Consider the following 19174-nt stretch of genomic DNA (forward strand, 5'->3'; position numbering starts at 1 on the left):
CGGCCTTTTTGTAAGAATTTATCTGTTTCAAACTTAGTACCGTTATATAGGCGTTCTAGAGAGAGAGAGACAGAGGGCAGAAGCGGGCAGCACTTGTACCTGCTTTCTCATTAAACCGGTGTCGCTGGCGTCGAAAATATATTGTTTCGAAAGTAATTTATTAGACTCCTTCCCCGGGTACACCAAAAGCCTCCTGACGCTCCTTTTTCCAGTCTACTCGAGGAAGAAGCCCACATCACACAGGAATGCACGGAAAGGAAAGATTCCTGGCTAACATCAGGCAGGACCGACCAACCGATTTAAGATGCAGCCTGCCGAATGCTGACCGGGAAGGAGGGGGTAAAAAGTCCACTTTCTTGCCGTACCTAGTCGAACTTCTTTTTGGCAGATTATGGAAGTAATTCATTACGGTTTCAAATGAAATTTGCGTCCAGAGTGAAATTATTGCTTTCGACGAAGTAAAAGTTTCCACATTTACTGATTTGGTTGGCACTTTGTGCGAGGCACCAGTTAAACCAACCGCCATGCCATGCTCAAGGGGTGAGTTTCGGTTGTTGATTTAGAAATTTTCTGACAAGGAATTTTTTTTCTCCAAGGAGTCGAAATGTGCGTTAACATATAATTTTCTTGCTGCTAGGAGCGTACGATAAGAGGGTGATGCCAGGCCCAGTGGAACGAACGACGGAAGCTGTGGGAATGTAATCGTTAATGTTTGTCTCATTATTCTTTTATTCGAGTAAGGTTTTAGCTTTAAAACAGCTGCAGTTAAGACGGGAGACTCAAGATTAAGGCGGCAGTAAAAGGGATTATACTTTCAGCGTCGCAAGCGGAGTGGCAGACGCTGTAATCCTACTCCGCATTAATTAAAATCTTTGAATTAATTGTATCATGAAGTGGTTGTCGACACGACTGCGGTAGGGGTGATAGGAAAAGCTTTTTCTCGTTCTTCAGACTCCTTTCGGCTGCTTGTCGTAACGAAAAAGCAAAGTTTTGGTGCTTTCACTGGCGCGAGCCAGTCCTAAACATTGTCAACGAGTCAGAAGATGGAGATAAAGGACTAAACAGGATCAGAGTTTGCTTTGTGTCGAAAAGTTTTCTGCTGGCGAAGAAGTTCAGGTAGGTTGTTGGTAGGTAGGTGCATTAGTTGCCGAAAAGTTTCGGAAACAGTGACTGTGAACTTAATGAGATTGACCCGAAAAGTTTTCGTTCGTTCGTTCATTTGGAGGTGCAGCGTTTGCGTTTTTGTAGTCGAAATAAAATTTGCGTAAGTTGCACACTTGAGCTGCTGTTAGTCGGTGCAGTACGTGAGATTATTGCTCGCCAGCTACAGTCATTCCGAAAAGAGACTATGCCAGTTCGTGAAGCGAATAGGAAAACTTATAGCTTCAATCTGAGAATAATTTGAAATGGTTTCGGATTTTTTCCTGCTACTCATCGGTACAGCACAGGTGCTCGAAACAATTCGGGTCGAACCAATCAATTAATATTAGAGTAAGTCCTTGGAATAATAACCAGAACATTATCCACAGCACGCAAGCTAACTCCCTTGTCACCGGAGAATTGTTTGATTACGGTGCCTTAATAGAAAAATAATCCAAAAACCAACACCGGCTGTGATATAACCGAAGCTGAATCCCATCTGCACAATCCCTTCGACCTATTAAGTATCCCGATTGTCATGATTGTAATAGCCTTTTCTCCCTTCACTTTCGGAACAAAACTCGACAAAGAAAAACTTGCTTACTTTAGCGTGATGATAACAAAGTGAAAATCTGCCGGTGCTACTGGTGCTTGCGAGGGAATATTCTTCGGCCGGTCTGGTTTTTTGTTCCTTCCATACTTATAACTATAGTAAAATCCAATAAATTATGGTCTGGTCCTCAGGTGCAAAATTCCCTGCGCTATACATTTGTTTCACGGGTTTTTGTTCCCATGCATCTCAGGCCATCCGAAGCGGGTACAAAGCGATAGTCAGCTTTTTTTTGCGTTTGTTTGTATTGCCATTACGACATTGCTATGTTAACGTTTTTATTATGGCTTTGAGAATATACCTTGGATACTGCTATAAATGCCATTATAAGCCGGTGAAATATTTAGAGAGATAAATAGTTTCTTCTCTGTCGGTTTTAAGATGAGATTAGCGGGAAACCACACGTGACGAGGGTAAGGGTATTATTTCGTAACTTTTTCGGAATTTTTTTAGATGGTCTTCCAATGATTTTTGTGATCCCTGTTTGTGTTAAGAAGAATGTTCGGGCACAATATTTACCTTCTAGATAAATATCAAACAGTTTTTACGGTTCAAAACCTAAAGGTCGATTGTTCATATGCGAGACATACCTATCACGTCGACCTTGATCATTAAGTTAAAAGCTAATTTATTGCTTGATAATTGAATAATTCCACTTAAACATCAAATCCTCATTACGAGCCGTTACCTTAGCCAAATGTTATTTTAAAACCGGTCAACTTCGGAGAATGCGAAAATTACTTCGACTAACCGAGAGCAAAAAAGCGTTATGCGCCACACTGCAAATCGCAATACAAACAGAAGAAATATTCACAGACCGATAAACTTTTGCGATCCATTCACGGAATATTATTCCAGCGAGCGACCGACCGACCGACCAACCGACCAAGCCGCATAAACAAGATATTATTTTATTTCGGCGATGCCGGGTTTTTCTCCTGCAGCTTTTTTTTTGTTCGCCATTGAAAAGGTATTGACTTTGTTTTCTTCCCAGCCATTATTACTGCAGTTTACTTGCTGCCTCGCGTCGCGTCGACCTCGTCGTCGTTGTCGTTCCCGCCGCTATCCGGTGCCGTTTCTGCCCACGAGACAGTTGATTTTCCATCCGTGCGCGCATCAGTCTCTGACCAGCATCATCAGCTGGAGCGCCCGACGTTCCACAGTCGGATGCTTTATTATTTGCTATGTGCTGCTGAAGGAGAGCAACAACGATTTCAATCCACCACGTGCCACCGGCTACCGGCTGCCGGTGTACGGCCCGGGCTGTGAAATCGTACTGCCGGCCGGGAAAGTCAGCAGAAAGCTATCATTAAAATTTAATGAGAATTTTTACTCAAACTCTCGCACTTTCCTGTGCAACGAATGGCAACGAGTGTGCACATGAGGGGGAGGAGGTTTGTTGCATTTGTGACTGAAACCGGTGGACACAAAAGGTATGGAAAATAGGAAAAATGCCTGATGAAGATGCCATTCGCTTGAATTGCTATCCGGGTTGCCTTAGTAGATGAAAGCAAATGGGCTTTATATATATTTTAAAATATATTGTAAATATTGTATTGACAGTATATAATCAGCGTTAAATTTTACTATTCCATTCTGACGCAATTATCCGTTTCCTTCCAGTTAAGAAGAACACCATGCGTCTCCTTAGTTTTATCACAACTGCATCTCAAATAAAAAAATTACGTTTATGGATTTTTTATATGTTAGGCAAAAACTTCTTGGCTTTCTAGAAAAAATATAACAAACGTAAGTAAGTTTAGATCTTTTTGTGTTTACAAAATAAATTAAACCTCGATGTAATAATTCAATTCATAATATTGATTTGATAGGGTGCTTAATGGCTTCGTCGATCATCGATCGATCTGAAATTTTGCATAATGTAAGACAAGGAGGAGGAATATAAACCGGTGATTGGAAACTTTAGCGCACATGTACAAACGATCATCTTGACCACTTGGACACCGTCGGAGTGCCGTGAAAACAGTCATTAACAGCGTAACGGAGAACGTCTTAGACGGCGTGGCACCGAATCGACGCAACGAATGGTTTGATGAGGAGTACCAGCAGATATTGGATTAAAAAAACGTAGCGCGGGTACAAATGATGTGTAGGGTCACCCGTCAGAATGTGGAGTGATACAAACAGAAGCGGAGACAGCAAACCCGACTCTTCCAGGAGAAGAAGCGCCGCCAGGAGGAGAAGGAGTGCGAAAAAGTATAAGGGTCCATGCCTAGTGGCACGGGCGCAGGCTTGAAGTAGGACTACGAATGTAGCGCAATTCGTCTCCCAATGCTAAAGCCGGTGATTTTTGTGTGAATTTCATATATAGATGCTCAAGTTGCGCATTAAAGAATTGTGTTCTTACATGTGAGAAATTCATAATTTCAACTCTTCAGCTAATTTATATGGTGGACCTGAAAAGGTCTGTTCATTAATCTCTAATTCTCAAATTTCTGACTCGTAGTGTCCATTGTCAACTTTCGTCCTTCGGATGGGCTTAGTGATGTCCGTTAATCGTTCGATTAATTCAACTAATCGAATAACACAAGGAATATTCGAATAATTTTTAATCGAATAATGCCAGCACGAGTAGTTGAATTAATCGAATAGTTCAATCAGTACGTATAATCCCCGAATAATGCTCGGTAATCGTTCATAATCGTTCGGTTAATCGAATTATGCAAAGAAATATGCGAATATTTCTAATCGAAGACCACTAGACCTTTCCAGTTATGTGTGTATTGGTGCTTGAAAATGAGGCAAACAACTACAGTAAACAAAAGAAATGCATTCCTTTGTCACCAAGGTACAGAATGAGTTTCGTCTTCTGCTGGCTTAAATACCAGCAAATTTTCAAAATATGTGCTTGAATTTGGAACAGGATGAAAAATTTGACCGGTTTGTTCCTCCAGCATCAGCTGTTCCCCAAAATGAGGTAAACATCATGTATATACAGTCGTATTTCGTGTTCGCTAGTGTGGGTGCTTGAGCTGTCAGAAAGCTCTCTAGCACGAATAGTTGAATTAATCGATTAGTGCAGACAAGGCTCACCGATTAATCGATAATCGAATAATTGAAAATTTCGGACATCACTATTCCCACCAATTTAAACCCTTTGCTTCCGCGACCAAACTTTGGGTTTTTAGCATATTTAATATTCTATTATAGCAGCTTATTGTCAATTGCAAGTAAAATTGTACCATCCAAAGTGCGATATCGCTCATAAAGTGCTATTTTGCATTAAATCGTTTCGATCTTCGGCGCACTTTTTCGTTATCTTCCAAGCAATAAGTGCGCCGAAGAGACCGAAACGATTTAAGCTAAAATAGTACTTTTATGAGCGATTGCGCACTTATTGATTGGACAATTTTCCTTGCAATTGACAATAATAGATCGATGTTTCGAATCCAACACGGTCGGCGTAATTTCCACTCCACACCAAACAATAATCGGCTGCTGCCGAGTTTTACCACCTTTGCCGCGTCCGGATCCGGACAGGGAGATAAAGTCGTAACTCTCATTATTATTTGTAACCCAAACAACGCGAAAATGATGCCGTTCGCAAAATCAATTCAACTGCTTCATATACTTATTCAGTAGTTCTTAAAAGAACTGATTGTTTTCTACCAGCTGTTAATAATACAAATCGAAGAAATTTACTGCTTGGCAGCAGCTTTTTTCGGACCGCATTCTCCGTTAGAACTTCTTTTGGCTTTGGAGTTTTCGAAGCCTTTGCTATGGTCTTTATTGACTTAGTAACCTTGCTTCTCGCTAGCAAGTTTGGTAGGCGAACGAACCTGAAGCGCCAGTTCTTTGTTTGGACCAGCTTTCTCTTGTTGAAAACTAACTCCAAAGCCTTTTTCACGAATGTGTCCAACCTTGAAACGTCACAATTGTAGCTGGCGGCGATATACTTCTAGACGGCTTACAACGAGGATCCGTTGACTCTTCGGTTTATTGGCGTCTCGCTTAGTGAATTTGGATGTCTTCGCTCAACGATTTTCGAGCGGATTCTATAGAGCGTAAATTAAATACAATCAAACTTTGATTCCTTTGATTTAAAGGGAATTTAATCCATAGCTCTTCTCCTATATATTTCTGTCATCCGTGTTAGGGAAGCGTTGGCGTGGGAAGGCAAAAATTTTTAGCAAAAATAAAATTAAAGCAACGAGCAACGTCATGAGTTAGAAGACCGCATGGTGAGTCACCACATATTTAACGTTTTATAGATCAAATCAGAAGAAATTCTTCATGATTTAAAGAATCAGCGACATTTGGAAATTTAGTATAGAAAGGACTGGGAACACTGTCTAAAGAAGAAAGTGCATTTCGGATTCGCGCAAATTAATTATCGAAAACTTGCGTTATTAGCGCGTAATAAATCGGTGTTATACTTTAGAATTGTGAAATATATAATGCCGCGTGTGAATATTATGAAATCTGCCAGTGAGCACTAATGGTTTGATCACAACGAGCAAAATATGTTTACGTTGCCTTCGCTGCTGTGCGGGGGGGGACAGAAGAAAATGAAACAAATAGTGCAGAAAAATGGGAAGATGTGTGGCCGAAAGCATTAGTGGTTGATGCAGGGAAGCCGAGACGGAGAGATCGTGAACGGCGGCAATCGGACGAAGTTTGTTTTCTGTTTACTTGCTCTTTCATTCTTGCTTTGAGCTAGAGATGACAATACAGCCGCGGTGCAGTGCGGTAAAGTGTTGCTATGTGACCTGGAGAATATTTCATTCGACAGATGGAGATAAGTATTCTGTTTTCATTCGTGTATTGCCACCGTGACTCATTTTGGTACAAATCTTTCGCACCAACTATTGTGAATAGTTGTTGATATGTTGTTTGTGACTTTGTTGTCAAATTATCGGTGGTAATAGATATCGTTAAAATAATAACTTAAATGTCAATATTTGTCGATACATAGTGTGGTCGATATTTTTCGTCAAATTGCGAGAATACTAGAGTAGCTAGCGTTAAGAGATGTGCAATGCACGGGTGAAAACAAAAATATTGATATAGATCCTCTTAATTATTATTGTTCTCAATTTTAAATATATTACACTAAATACGCGCCAGAATAATGAAAATTATTCTGGAAGTGTGGATACATAATAGTATTCATGCGGGGCTTATTGTTTATGAAGGAGACCTCGGAATGTGCGTGTATATCCAGGCATTCTAGAAATGGGTCGCTGGATGAACAATAGAGCTTTCACCTTCCATCTCCAGGACTAAAATTATTTGCATTTATAACAGAAACCAACTTTCTAGCTAAGAGATGCAAATAATTTTTTTACATAAAAGCGCTGCCGGTCAGCGGGCGATGGATTGTATCACACACACACACACACACACACACACACACACACACACACACACACACACACACACACACACACACACACACACACACACACACACACACACACACACACACACACACACACACACACACACACACACACACACACACACACACACACACACACACACACACACACACACACACACACACACACACACACACACACACACACACACACACACACACACACACACACACACACACACACACACACACACACACACACACACACACACACACACACACACACACACACACACACACACACACACACACACACACACACACACACACACACACACACACACACACACACACACACACACACACACACACACACACACACACACACACACACACACACACACACACACACACACACACACACACACACACACACACACACACACACACACACACACACACACACACACACACACACACACACACACACACACACACACACACACACACACACACACACACACACACACACACACACACACACACACACACACACACACACACACACACACACACACACACACACACACACACACACACACACACACACACACACACACACACACACACACACACACACACACACACACACACACACACACACACACACACACACACACACACACACACACACACACACACACACACACACACACACACACACACACACACACACACACACACACACACACACACACACACACACACACACACACACACACACACACACACACACACACACACACACACACACACACATACACACACAGCGACATTTGGAAATTTAGTATAGAAAATTTTCATCTCTTCATAAACAAATTCGTTCGTCCTAAAAAGGACGGGTTGTGGTAAATTATGTGGTTGAAAATCCGGCCAGCAGAATGGCTTGAATGTTTGACACAACACCTCCCAGGGCAATGGTGACAATGGTTACCGAACAGAGCATTTTCCATTGATTGAAGCTCTTCCGCTCCCGCAACCAAATATTCTAATACAGCTGATAATAGATCGATGCTCCGGTACCAACGCGTTCGGCGCACTCTACACCAAACAATGATCCGCTGCTGCTGCTGCTGCCGCTGTGCTGCGTTTTACCAGTTTGCCGAGTCCAGTGAGGGAGATATAACCGCAACTCTCTGCTGTCTGCTCTGTACCGTACCGACCGATGCCAATGCGAAAATGATGCCGTTCGCCGGCTTACTTCTGATTATATACCAGAGCAAACGGCAGCAAGTTGTAACAAAGGCGGATCAACGTAGGGCAGAGAATCATAGACACGAAAGAAAGGCGGTACAACGAAACCGTACTCCGTACATTGTTTGAACAAAACCGGTGTCCGGTGCTTCCTTAATGAAGAGTTACCAGTTTATGCAGAGCAACCTAATATGAAGCATCGTCTTCATGCCACCGAAAACCAGTGGAAAGGCCGCAAAGCGCGATGGGAAAAAGAAGAAGAAGCCACGCCACTAGGAGAGCAACGCTATTTTCTTTCATTTAATGCCGACAGGGATGGCACGGCAACGGGCATGGCAGACGTGCACTCACAGTTGTGTGTGGTTGTGCCGGGTGAGTTTGCCAAGCGCGCCGTCTCGGAAGGTACCAAAGTATACCGGCCTATAGTAAAATCTGGTCAGGCTTCTGTAACTATACAACAATTAGCCCTTTTTAGGGCCTAATATATAAATGAAGATGCAATTCGATTTTCTCACTAAACGCTTAGTCTCGAATTACGAAGTGGCGCAGTTTTCTTTTGCCAGATAATGTGGCTTACTCGTTTCATGCTTTTAGAAAGAATCTTAAATTCGTATTATTTTGCATGTGTAGGTATATGAACAATTTTGCTCAGAAATATTCTTCGGAAGGTTTTTCTTAATACAGTTTAAACATGTAATTTCTGACGGGCTCGTACTTCGAACGCTCATACTAAGCTGCCAACATCACTTTAAAATGTGAGAAAAATCAATTTTACTGCTTCGTATACTTTTATTCAGTAGTTCTTAAAAGAACTGATTGTTTTCTACCAGATATTAGTAATGCAAATCAACGAAATTTACATCTAGGCAGCAGTTTTTTTCGGGCACCTTCTCCGCTGGAACGACTTCCTTTGACTCTGGGGCTTTCGGTGCCTTTGCTACGGTTTTCATTGGCTTAGTAGATTTTTGTTCGGGGGCACCCGCATATTTACTCCAGTAGTATAGCTTTAATCGGAGCCGCCTTTGCAGCAGTTAGCAAAGATACATTGTTTTCGTCCATTTTATCAACCTTGAACGAATCGGAAGCGCCTGTTCTTTTTGTTTGGACCAGCTTTTCGACAGCTAATTTCAAAACCTTTTTCACAAATGCGTCCAACCTTGGAACGTCACAATTGTGGCTAGCGGCGATTTACTTCTAACGGCTTGCAGCGAGGATCCATTGATTTTACTGGGTATTGATAGCAGCAAAAACCATATCGTTCGCTGGCGGGCGAGTCGGTGGCTTCTTCGGTTTGTTGGCGTCTTGCTTGGTGAATTTGAATGTCTTCGATGCCTTATTCCGAGCAAGCAGCACCAACTGAAGCTCAACAATTTTCGAGCGGATTCTATAGAGCGTAAATTAAATACAATCAAAACCCATAGCTCATTTCGTATATATTTCTGTCATCTGTGCTAGGGAAGCATTGGCGTGGGAAGGCAAAAACATGAAATTAATGAAATAATGAATATAGTCTAATATTTTCTCAATTATTAAACGTCTGTTTGGGAAACATGGAATCTATTGTATTGTTATGGATTTTTTGAAAAATTTCCAATCGATTGATACCAATATCTCTAGAATCTGTTGACGGATGACTGAGTTATAGGCGTGCAAACCATAACCACTTTTCGTTACATGTTCCCTTTTCGTTTTTCTAAAGTGCACCCTAATATAGAAATCAAAGAAGTAGTCCTACTTCAAAACTCGAGCAGCTGTACCGCTTTCACGACACACGCCAGTTCTATCAAAGACTCAACGAATCTCGCAATGGCTTTCTGTCGCGGGTCGAAATTTGCAGAGATAAAGATAGAGGTATCTTGACTGACGACCGTGCGGCGATCGAAAGGTGGAAGCAGCACTACGATGAACATCTGAATAGCGTGCTGGCGGAAGAAAGTGATAGTGGAGGAAGTGATTTAATTGGTGCAGTTATTTGCCCTATCTACAAGAAAGCTGGATTGAGAGAACTACCGAACGATCACTATCCTGAATGCCGCCTACAAAGTGCTGTCTCAAGTCATCTTCCATCGATTATCGCTAATTGCCAATAGATCCGTGGGAAGTTATTGGGCCGGCTTCATGGAGGGTCGGTCTACAACGGACCAAATCTTCACCCTGCGGCAGATCACCTATTCTTTGATTTCAAAGCGGCATATGATAGTGAAAGCCGACAAGAGCAATGAGAAATTCTGGCCGAAAACGGCTTTCCGGGGAAGCTTACTAGACTTATCATGGTTACAATGGATGGGCTCCAATGCTGTGTGAGAATCTCGGGGGGATTGTCGGACTCATTCCGCTTAGGTAGTACCGTGGCAATCACTGGGGATGAGTTCGAGGTAGTCGACGAGTTCATATACTTTGGCTCACTGGCAACAGAGGACAACAATATCAGCCGGGAAATTAAAAGGGGTATTCTCAGCGGAAGTTGTGCCTACTACGGACTCCACAAACACTTGCGGTCGAACAGTCTGAGTCTCCGTGCAAATGTACACGCGCACATTGTACAAAACACTAAACGTGGACACTGCTAGAAAAGGACCTGCGAGCACTCGCAGGTTTCCAAGTGCAAGGTTTACAAGCGCAAGTTTCCGAACGGTGGGTGCTAAGAACCATCTTTGGCGGCATGCACGAGAACGGTGTGTGGAGGCGAAGAATCAACCACGAACTCGCGCATCTCTACGGTGAACCCAGTATTCAGAAAGTGACTAAAGTTGGACAGATACGTTGGGCAGACTAGGTGGAACAAGATCTGGCGAGCACTGGGTGTCTGCAGAGCTGGAGATCAGCTGCCAAGGACCGAATTAGATGGAGGAATAACATTACGCAGGCCTTATCATAAAACTTAAGGCCAGCTGAGTAAGTAAGTAAGTAAGTAAGACAAAAATAACCATTTTTATTGAATCTTTTTTTCATTGAGCTCTGTCCTAATTCTCTTATAACAAGGGACATGTATGCCAAGTTTGATGAAAATTAGTCCAGGCGTTCCGGTGTTACGACAATACATACAAACATGCAATCATTTATATATATTCAGATGATTTAGAAGGCTTTCCTCTTTTCAGAGACCTGCCCTTTTGTCTTTCAGTCATTTGTTTTCAGACATATATTTTCGTTCCGGAAATTTCCTTAATGCAAAACCCAATGTTATTTTTCCTCATGTGAATATCCCTCTCCAGTTTGTCAGTTTTGCCCCTAGCCAGTTCCAACTCTTTTGTCCCACAGCCGCCCATATATTTTTTCCCCTTCCGGAGATCGCCATAATAAAGAGCAACATACTCCGGTAAAAATTGTGGCACGACGTTGGACAGACAGATATGGCGGAGAACGATTCATACGTTCCGGAGTTATGTCGGAGTATATTATAAGCACACCTAACTCTGCGCACCACATATTTTCCTTAGAAATTGAAATATTTTCAAATTAACAACTAGATCTTTACACATTTAACTAGATGCATTAATTAAGACAAAACTTTGTATGAATTGGCAAGTTTTGACTGAAATGTAGGGTGCGCAGAATTAGGTGCACTTACAGTACATATAGATCGGGCACTTGGCTGCACCCTGGTCAGCTCCACACCTAGTCCGTTCCCCTCTTTGGTCTACCTGCTGCATCCCTCCCCTTTTCAGGACCTGCTCCTTCTTGTCTCCCAGCTACTTGTTGCTATCAGTTCAAATGCCAGAGAAATTGAGCCCCATTTACTTATTTGGATCTCACTCCCTTATCAGGGGCCATCTCAGGGTTGCCAGATTTTGCTGAAAAAAAAGTTTCATCTTTTTTCCGTGGTTGCACCATTGTTCGTCTCTTTTGTTATGTGTTGTTATCGTCTTCTTGTCGTTTTCTTATTGTCTTCGTCTATTGTCTATTGTCTGATGTCTATTATTCGCTTTTCTATCTTTTTAACACCATCTAAGCAGAATTTATTCCGTCTTTTTTCATCAATTTGTTGGCATTTTTGTATCGTCTTTTGTGACGTTTTTGATTAAATGACGTCTTGCTCCGTAAGAAATGACCTAAGTCAGAGACAGCCTCACTCATTAAATGATAACATCCAATTTAAACCACCCTGTAACGGAAAAATTGCAACGAAAAAGACGGCAAAGAGTCCGCACTAAATAAATAACACCTTAACCGTTCCTGATTATCAACAGCCAAAATTATGCCACCCTCGACTGCACGAAAAGGTGGCATCCGGTGGTGATTACAGAGGGAGAGGGAGACAGGGAGAGTGGAGACAAGAGGAAAGGAGGGGAGTTTGTTCGGGTTGATCGAAGTGAGAAGAGATCGGCTCGAAATAGTTGTTCAATAATCTTTGACGAGCTCGAACGGGCAACCATCTTCCCCGTCGCGAGTCTTGGTGAACTCGACAAAGTTATAAGTAGCGTCGCCTAGTGAACTCTAGGTGAGAAATCTTGCACGAGATCAGAGGGGAAAGCTGAGTCCCCGTCCTGATTAGTACCGGTACCAAAGCACGGTAGTGATCCGTTTAATATACGCGGAGATAAAAGCGCGTAGTGAACTGAAGAATCGACCGCGTGGGTGGCGTGATCAATCGAAGCGTCCATAGTTGGCTCCATTTTACGCAGTGAAGATCCCGATCCAGCACACATCCCGCCCGATCCAGTACGCATTTCGATCCAGTACGGATTTCAACCCAGAAAAAGAACCATGGTCATCCAGGTACGTCTCCTCTCCCTCCGTTTGTCGTTCATCAATGGGCCCCAACATGTGACGTCCAGCGCTGCATCGATGAGTCGGTAATAAAAGCTTGCATGCATGTAAAATTCTTTCCTTTATATTTTAAATACAGCCAGTATTCTTTTCCTATTCGTTCTTTGACGCCTTCCGGTGCGGTGGTTCTGCTTTGTTTTGGGTAAGTTTCGGGTTGCATGAGTCCTCCAAAGGTCGGTTGCCGACCCTGAGATAATTAAATTGAGCTAGCTGTGCTGAGTGTTAGAACCGACATTTATAATCTCTTCATCATAAATTTGCTATCTTTTCGTCGTTTTTCGTCGTCTTTTCGTCTATTTATTTTGTCTTTTCTTTTTTTTCGTCGTGTTTTTGTCATCTCTTGCCGGTCTTTTTGCGCATTCGGCCTCTTTTAATGATCTGTTTACGTATTTTTTGTTTGTCTTTTCATCGAATTTTTTCGTCTAAGCGCTGCTTTTTTTTATTTTTCATCGTCTTTTGTAGTCGTTTCGCTGTTCTGTTTCGCCATCTTTTCATCATTTTTAGAACGTATTTTCATCGTCCTCAGGCCGTCTTTTTGCGATCTCGTCGTGTCTTTTCTTCGCATGTTATTTATTTATTTATTTTCGTAAGCAAGTTGCAATAAATTTCAAATAGCAATTTCTCATGCTTGCAAAACAATATTTAGATATATCTGGCAGCACTGAGTAGCTTATACTGTTGGGTATCAGATATAAACAAACAGTGTTGACTAAACTGAAAGAGGTCGAAACAGGAAAATAATCGGTCAGCCGTCGTCGTTTTATTGCGCGCCGGAACAAGCGTAAAAGAGATAGTGCGGTCAGTAAAAATGTCGGAAAGAGCAGTGTACTATATAAAGAATGCTTGGGAAAGTGATAAACTATCCTGAAAATGCCGTTCCATTACCGCTGAACGCAACAGATCAAAAAAGCGGAAAGAATGATTAAAAAGAATCCAGCGAGATCAATGAGGTCCATGGTTCGGGAAATCGAGTGTTCGGACTTCTCAATCTGGCGAGTAATGGCCAAAAACCTTGGTTATAAGTCGTATGCGCTACGCAGAGGGCAATTTATGAATTCTGCGAACAAATCACGGCGCATAGAGAAAGCTAAAGAACTTCTGAGTCGGTTGAAGCATTCTCATCATATTGATTCTGTCCTCAGCTTCACTGATGAAAAAAACTTTAATGAGGATCAAAAGGTGAATCGATAGAATGATTGGTGGCTAGCACCAGATCGTAGTCAGGTTCTTATCGTCATGTTAACAAAATTTCCGACCCATGTGACAGTTCTAGGCGTAGTCTCCAGCGAGGGGGATGTAATGCCTCCGTATATCTTTGACTAAAGGTAACAGCCGATGCATACCTGAACGTTCTGAAGGATGCCATTGTCCCGTGGGTAAAGGAGGTTACTACTGGCTGTCATTTCATCTTCCAACAAGAGGGCGCACCAGCTCATAATGCCAACAAAACACAAAAATGGCTTGCTGAAAATGTTCCGGAGTTTTGGGAGAAGGAAATTTGGCCCCTAGCAGTCCCGATATCAATCCTTTGGATTATTTTGTGTGGGGCGTCGTTGAGCGGGATACCAATAGGAAGCCTCACACCACGCTTAGGTCGCTAAAAGGTTAAATCATCGAGGTGATGACGTCTATGGATCGTAGTTAATTTTTTTTGGGTTTTAATGGTAAAAACTTCACAATAGCGTTAGTTTTTAATCTGAGTTTCCAAAAACTAACGACCGGTTATGTAACGTCAATAAACAGTAGTTTCAACTCTAAATATATTGGGCTTCGAATCCTGACTTTCGTATTTATTTAACAGTGTAAACATATATCTAGATTAGAGGCTTTGGTTGCTGTCGATTTTCGGTTATTTTAATGATTTTAGGCCTTTGCCAATATTTTTTATAGTTTTGTCCCTCCTTTTTCCCTTTGAAATTGGCTTGAAAAATCGGGGGCCAAAAGATATTTGTTTTATAAAATCAATTGTCTCTAGGCTCTACAGCCTAAAGAACTCGAAAAACGAGTGTACCAGCGGAGTTACCGTTTCTAGTACGAAACAGAAATGGAAATTCGATCAACGGAATTTCCGAAAATAAACAAAAAAATGTTGCTTTCGTTTTTGACGTGCTTTTCGTATTTTTTGCATGGAAAATAATAGATTTGGTTTTCACGCTTAAACATTAAGTAGAAATTCTTAAAACGCATTTTTTTACTCAATTAAAAAAATCTCTCTGTCCCCCCTCGGTTGCCCAATTGAGGAAGAATAAAAACTTTATAAAATTTTTGTAATGGCCTTATTGATTTATAATTGGCAAACGACCGTCTTGGTGCGATTGGAGCGACCGTAGAATGCCTTACTATTTAGAACATTGCCAGAAAAATTTAAGACACTAAAACATTTTTATAGCATGCTATTGGATCAATCTTTAAATTAAATTATTCTATTCAATAGGAAGCAGCACCAGCAAAAAAGTACCTTCTTTTAAGTGAAACCGCCGAGAAATCTCTTAATCGGCGAAATGCATAAACGTTGAATACCGCTGCGCCGGTGGTGGCTGTCATCGCTAGCAAAACGAAACGAGGGTGCCAAATAGAAAAACGTCCCAGGTGCGGTAAGAGATGATTATTATACAGGAAAAATATCACAAAGACTTCTTGCTAAACGGAGCAGCCATGTCTAGAGACAGGAGCCGAGCGGCACAGAAGTAGAAAAAACGCCTTGAATGCACACGCCGCGCCGGCCATCCGTCCGTCCATTCGTTCGCTCGTCTTCTTTGTGTTCCTAGCATAAAGAGCAGCGCAATTTCCTCTGGTGAACCGAGTTGGTTTTCCACCGGGAAAAGCATTATTGCAAGAAATAAATAAGGAAAAAGTCTACAAAAAAAAGCGAAGAAATCATTTTAGTCATTTCTCAAGCGAAAACAACGGTACATTCCTCCGGCTCGACGTACCAGCAGCGGCAGAGGGAAAGGAAAATTACTGCAAAAAAAGATGCCGCTGATGAATAAAAGTGAGCGCCAGAAATGAGACAGGGAATTTTATCAGCCTGTCCAAGTATTTTCTGAATTGTAACGCAAAAAAGAGCATCAAAATGTCGTAACTATGAATTAGCGTAGATAGTATTTAGAATAGGGGTAATCATGCACGTGCAAGAGTACCGATGAATACCAAAAGAAAAATTTTAAGTAATGGATGAAACGTTAGGGAAAAACATACAAAAACAAAACAGGAGGGGTAAGAGACAAAAATGACAAGAAATAAGAGGTAAGCGATAAGAGACAAAAGATACAAGACACAAATGATACAAGTGATAGTCGAGACAAGAGATAAACGATAATTTTGCAGTTATGACAATGTCATATTCAAATATTTAAAATTTTGGTTTATACAAAAAGCTTCGCCGGTATAAGTAGCCTTAGAAACTTCTCGAACCCGCGTCCGCGTAAACTGTATTCTCCGCATCAATCCAAAATTGATCCATCCGTGTCGGAACAAATCCGGCGGCAGCTCGGCAAAATACGAAACTGTCATTTGCATTGAAAAATTTATCGATACTTACGAGGCGAGCTCTTCGATCCCCAGCGAGTGGAGCACCGTCGGCAAACTCGGCAGTGAGTGACAGGATGTCAGCTCCTTCTGTCTCGGATAATATAGCGTAAGGACAAGACAGATTTCCTCCCGTGTCGTCATGCCACCTGTGTGGTTAGTGAAAATAAAAAAAATGACATGAAATTGCCAGGTGCGAGCAAAAGACATTGATCCGGAAGGACAATGCCGGAGATGAGCTTTGTGGCTTTTCCAGTCGGCACAATCTGCAGCAAAAAATAAAGGCTCCACTTACCCAATGTGATGGATTTCCGCGAAGAGCTGTCATAGATACATTCGGCGATGAGACTGTCACCGGGAAGCACTTTCACAGGTGCCGGCAGTCTCCGGTAGTCCTGATAGCTTGGATCGATGTTAGTGTCATGCACAATTGGCTGGTGCTCTTCGCTGCCACGAATCTGAAGGGAGACGAGCAAAACGTAAAAATTAAATTCTTTCATTGCTTTCATCGTGTCACATGATGAACGTACCTGTCTTAGCTTCACCTGGCGTCCGATCAGGTGAGTGCGCGTCATCACGGCGAAAATATTAATTCCTTCCTTCGGTAGACCTTTCTCGGTGCAGGACCCGATGCAGTGCCCCTCGGAAACTACCTTTTCCTGGCCCGGTGGGATTATGTGCCGCCAGTTCGGATCCAGCCCAACCGACAAAACACCGGCGTCGAAATTTCTCAGCGTTTGCGTGTAGTACAGCTTGAGACCGGAATTATCAACCACTTGCTGCTCAGCGGCGGCAGCACCATCGTCACTATCCAGTTCTACATCAGAGTCACTTCCGGGCTCGTACTCATCACGACCGGTATCCTCGTTAGCATCGACGTCAGCGCCATCATCATCATCATCTTCATCGTCGTCTCCGTGAATATTCATGTTGCGTTGCTGCTTGCTCAAATTCTTTCGATAAAATGACGAAAAGTCGTACGAATAGTCCGGATTGTTGTAGTGCGTTTCCAGCATGTAAAAAGTGGCTTGATGGGAGTCGAGCGGATAACCTGTTTCCTGTGGAAAGCTGAAACCCTGTGCACATAGAAAAGGAAAGAAGGATACGAGTTATGCTCCAAACTATAAATTCCGATACATAATAGGCTAATAATGAATGTTCGTTGGTACGCTGTTCCGGAGTGGCTTAGAATTCTAAAATGCTGCAAACTTCCTTCGACCAGCAAGGAGAGGTTGTTGTGCCCGTCGTTTGATGACATGGGCAACGACGACAGCTAATGAATAGAAAATGAAAGCGGTCTGGTCTTTCGATCCAGTGCAATCTATCTTCTTCTTCTGTGTGAGTCGTGTTCTATATTTAGTGAGTTGCAACATTCGAATGCAGTTTAGTTAGGGCTAATTTCATTTCGATTAGCTACAATCAAATTAAGCTCAACCATCGGAAAGCACGGTAACCAGTTTGATTCCGGTTTTGTCGGTTTTTTTCCTCCTACACGAGTGAAAGCTGGTACAGCAGAAAGTTTCACGATGCATTTTGCATCGCTCGACGGGGACTCTCCCTACCTACATGAGTGTGTTGAATGATTTATTCCGACAACAACTTTTTTGCTTCCTTAGCGCTAAAGGAGGTGGTAAGGCGAAATTTTGTGTAGAGCGTGAGGAAATGAACTGGAATCGATTTTCCGGAAAAGATTACTCAACACCGCCAATCAGGACATGTTGATCCAATGTACCGATCAATTACGGGAAAAATATAGAGGAGAAGGTACATACGAAAAGTCTATTTCGCTTGAATATAATTTAAAAAGTACAAAATCAGTGTGTCTGATTTTCAAGAATTTATTGACTGACAAATGTTAATGTTGATGTCCAGCAATCAGCAGCGATCTCCAAGCATGGCGTGCCATTAAAAGGGAATAAAATAAAAAATTATAAATTTATGGAATCAGTCATCTCTGCGATCTACGGGGCCTGGAGAAAAAGTTGAATTCGAATCCGTTTATAATTGGCTAGGTTGTGTCAAAAGAAATGTTATACACACTTAATAAGCGTTGCTTCAATGACCCTCCCTTACCTAATTTTCCACTCTTTTCCCTTCACGCATTGGCTCCCCTGAGATACTATCAACACCTTTGTTTTATAACTTTCCTCGACCGTTCCCTTCGTCGATTGTAAAAACTACCGTAAAAAGACGATAACGTATAACTAGTATAACTATAAGCTAACAATGTACAAAACCCTTATTAAACCGGTAGTTCTTTATGGACTTGAAGCCGTAATACTGCTAACGGAGGACATACGCACCCTTGCCGTGTTCGAGCGGAAAGTGCTGCGGACGATATTTGGCGGAGTACAAACTGAAAGCGGAGAGTAGCGGAGGCGTATGAATCACGGGCTACAGGCTACGGTGGGCCGGAAACGCCGTAAGGTTGCCGGACGGCAGTGCGACGAAAATAGTCCTATTCAACAACCCCACCGGCACCAGGAACAGGGGGCCCAACGTGCGCGATGGCTCGACCAGGTCGAAAGCGA

The 19174-nt window shown here is 42.3% G+C and overlaps 1 protein-coding gene across 1 annotated transcript in view; it reads right to left on the reverse strand.

Annotated features, from left to right (window-relative positions):
* LOC128735328 (MOXD1 homolog 2-like) overlaps window positions 1–19174 on the reverse strand; it is a 148989-nt gene that overhangs the window by 33036 nt on the left and 96779 nt on the right. The window contains exons 5-7 of the mRNA XM_053829819.1: window positions 17174–17719; window positions 16939–17101; window positions 16657–16792 (exon numbers count right to left, since the gene is read on the reverse strand). Coding sequence (XP_053685794.1) covers window positions 16657–16792; window positions 16939–17101; window positions 17174–17719 — 845 coding nt within the window. The remainder of the gene's footprint in view (window positions 1–16656; window positions 16793–16938; window positions 17102–17173; window positions 17720–19174) is intronic.

The sequence above is a fragment of the Sabethes cyaneus genome, chromosome 2 (assembly GCF_943734655.1).
Source record: "Sabethes cyaneus chromosome 2, idSabCyanKW18_F2, whole genome shotgun sequence".
Classification (NCBI taxonomy): domain Eukaryota; kingdom Metazoa; phylum Arthropoda; class Insecta; order Diptera; family Culicidae; genus Sabethes; species Sabethes cyaneus.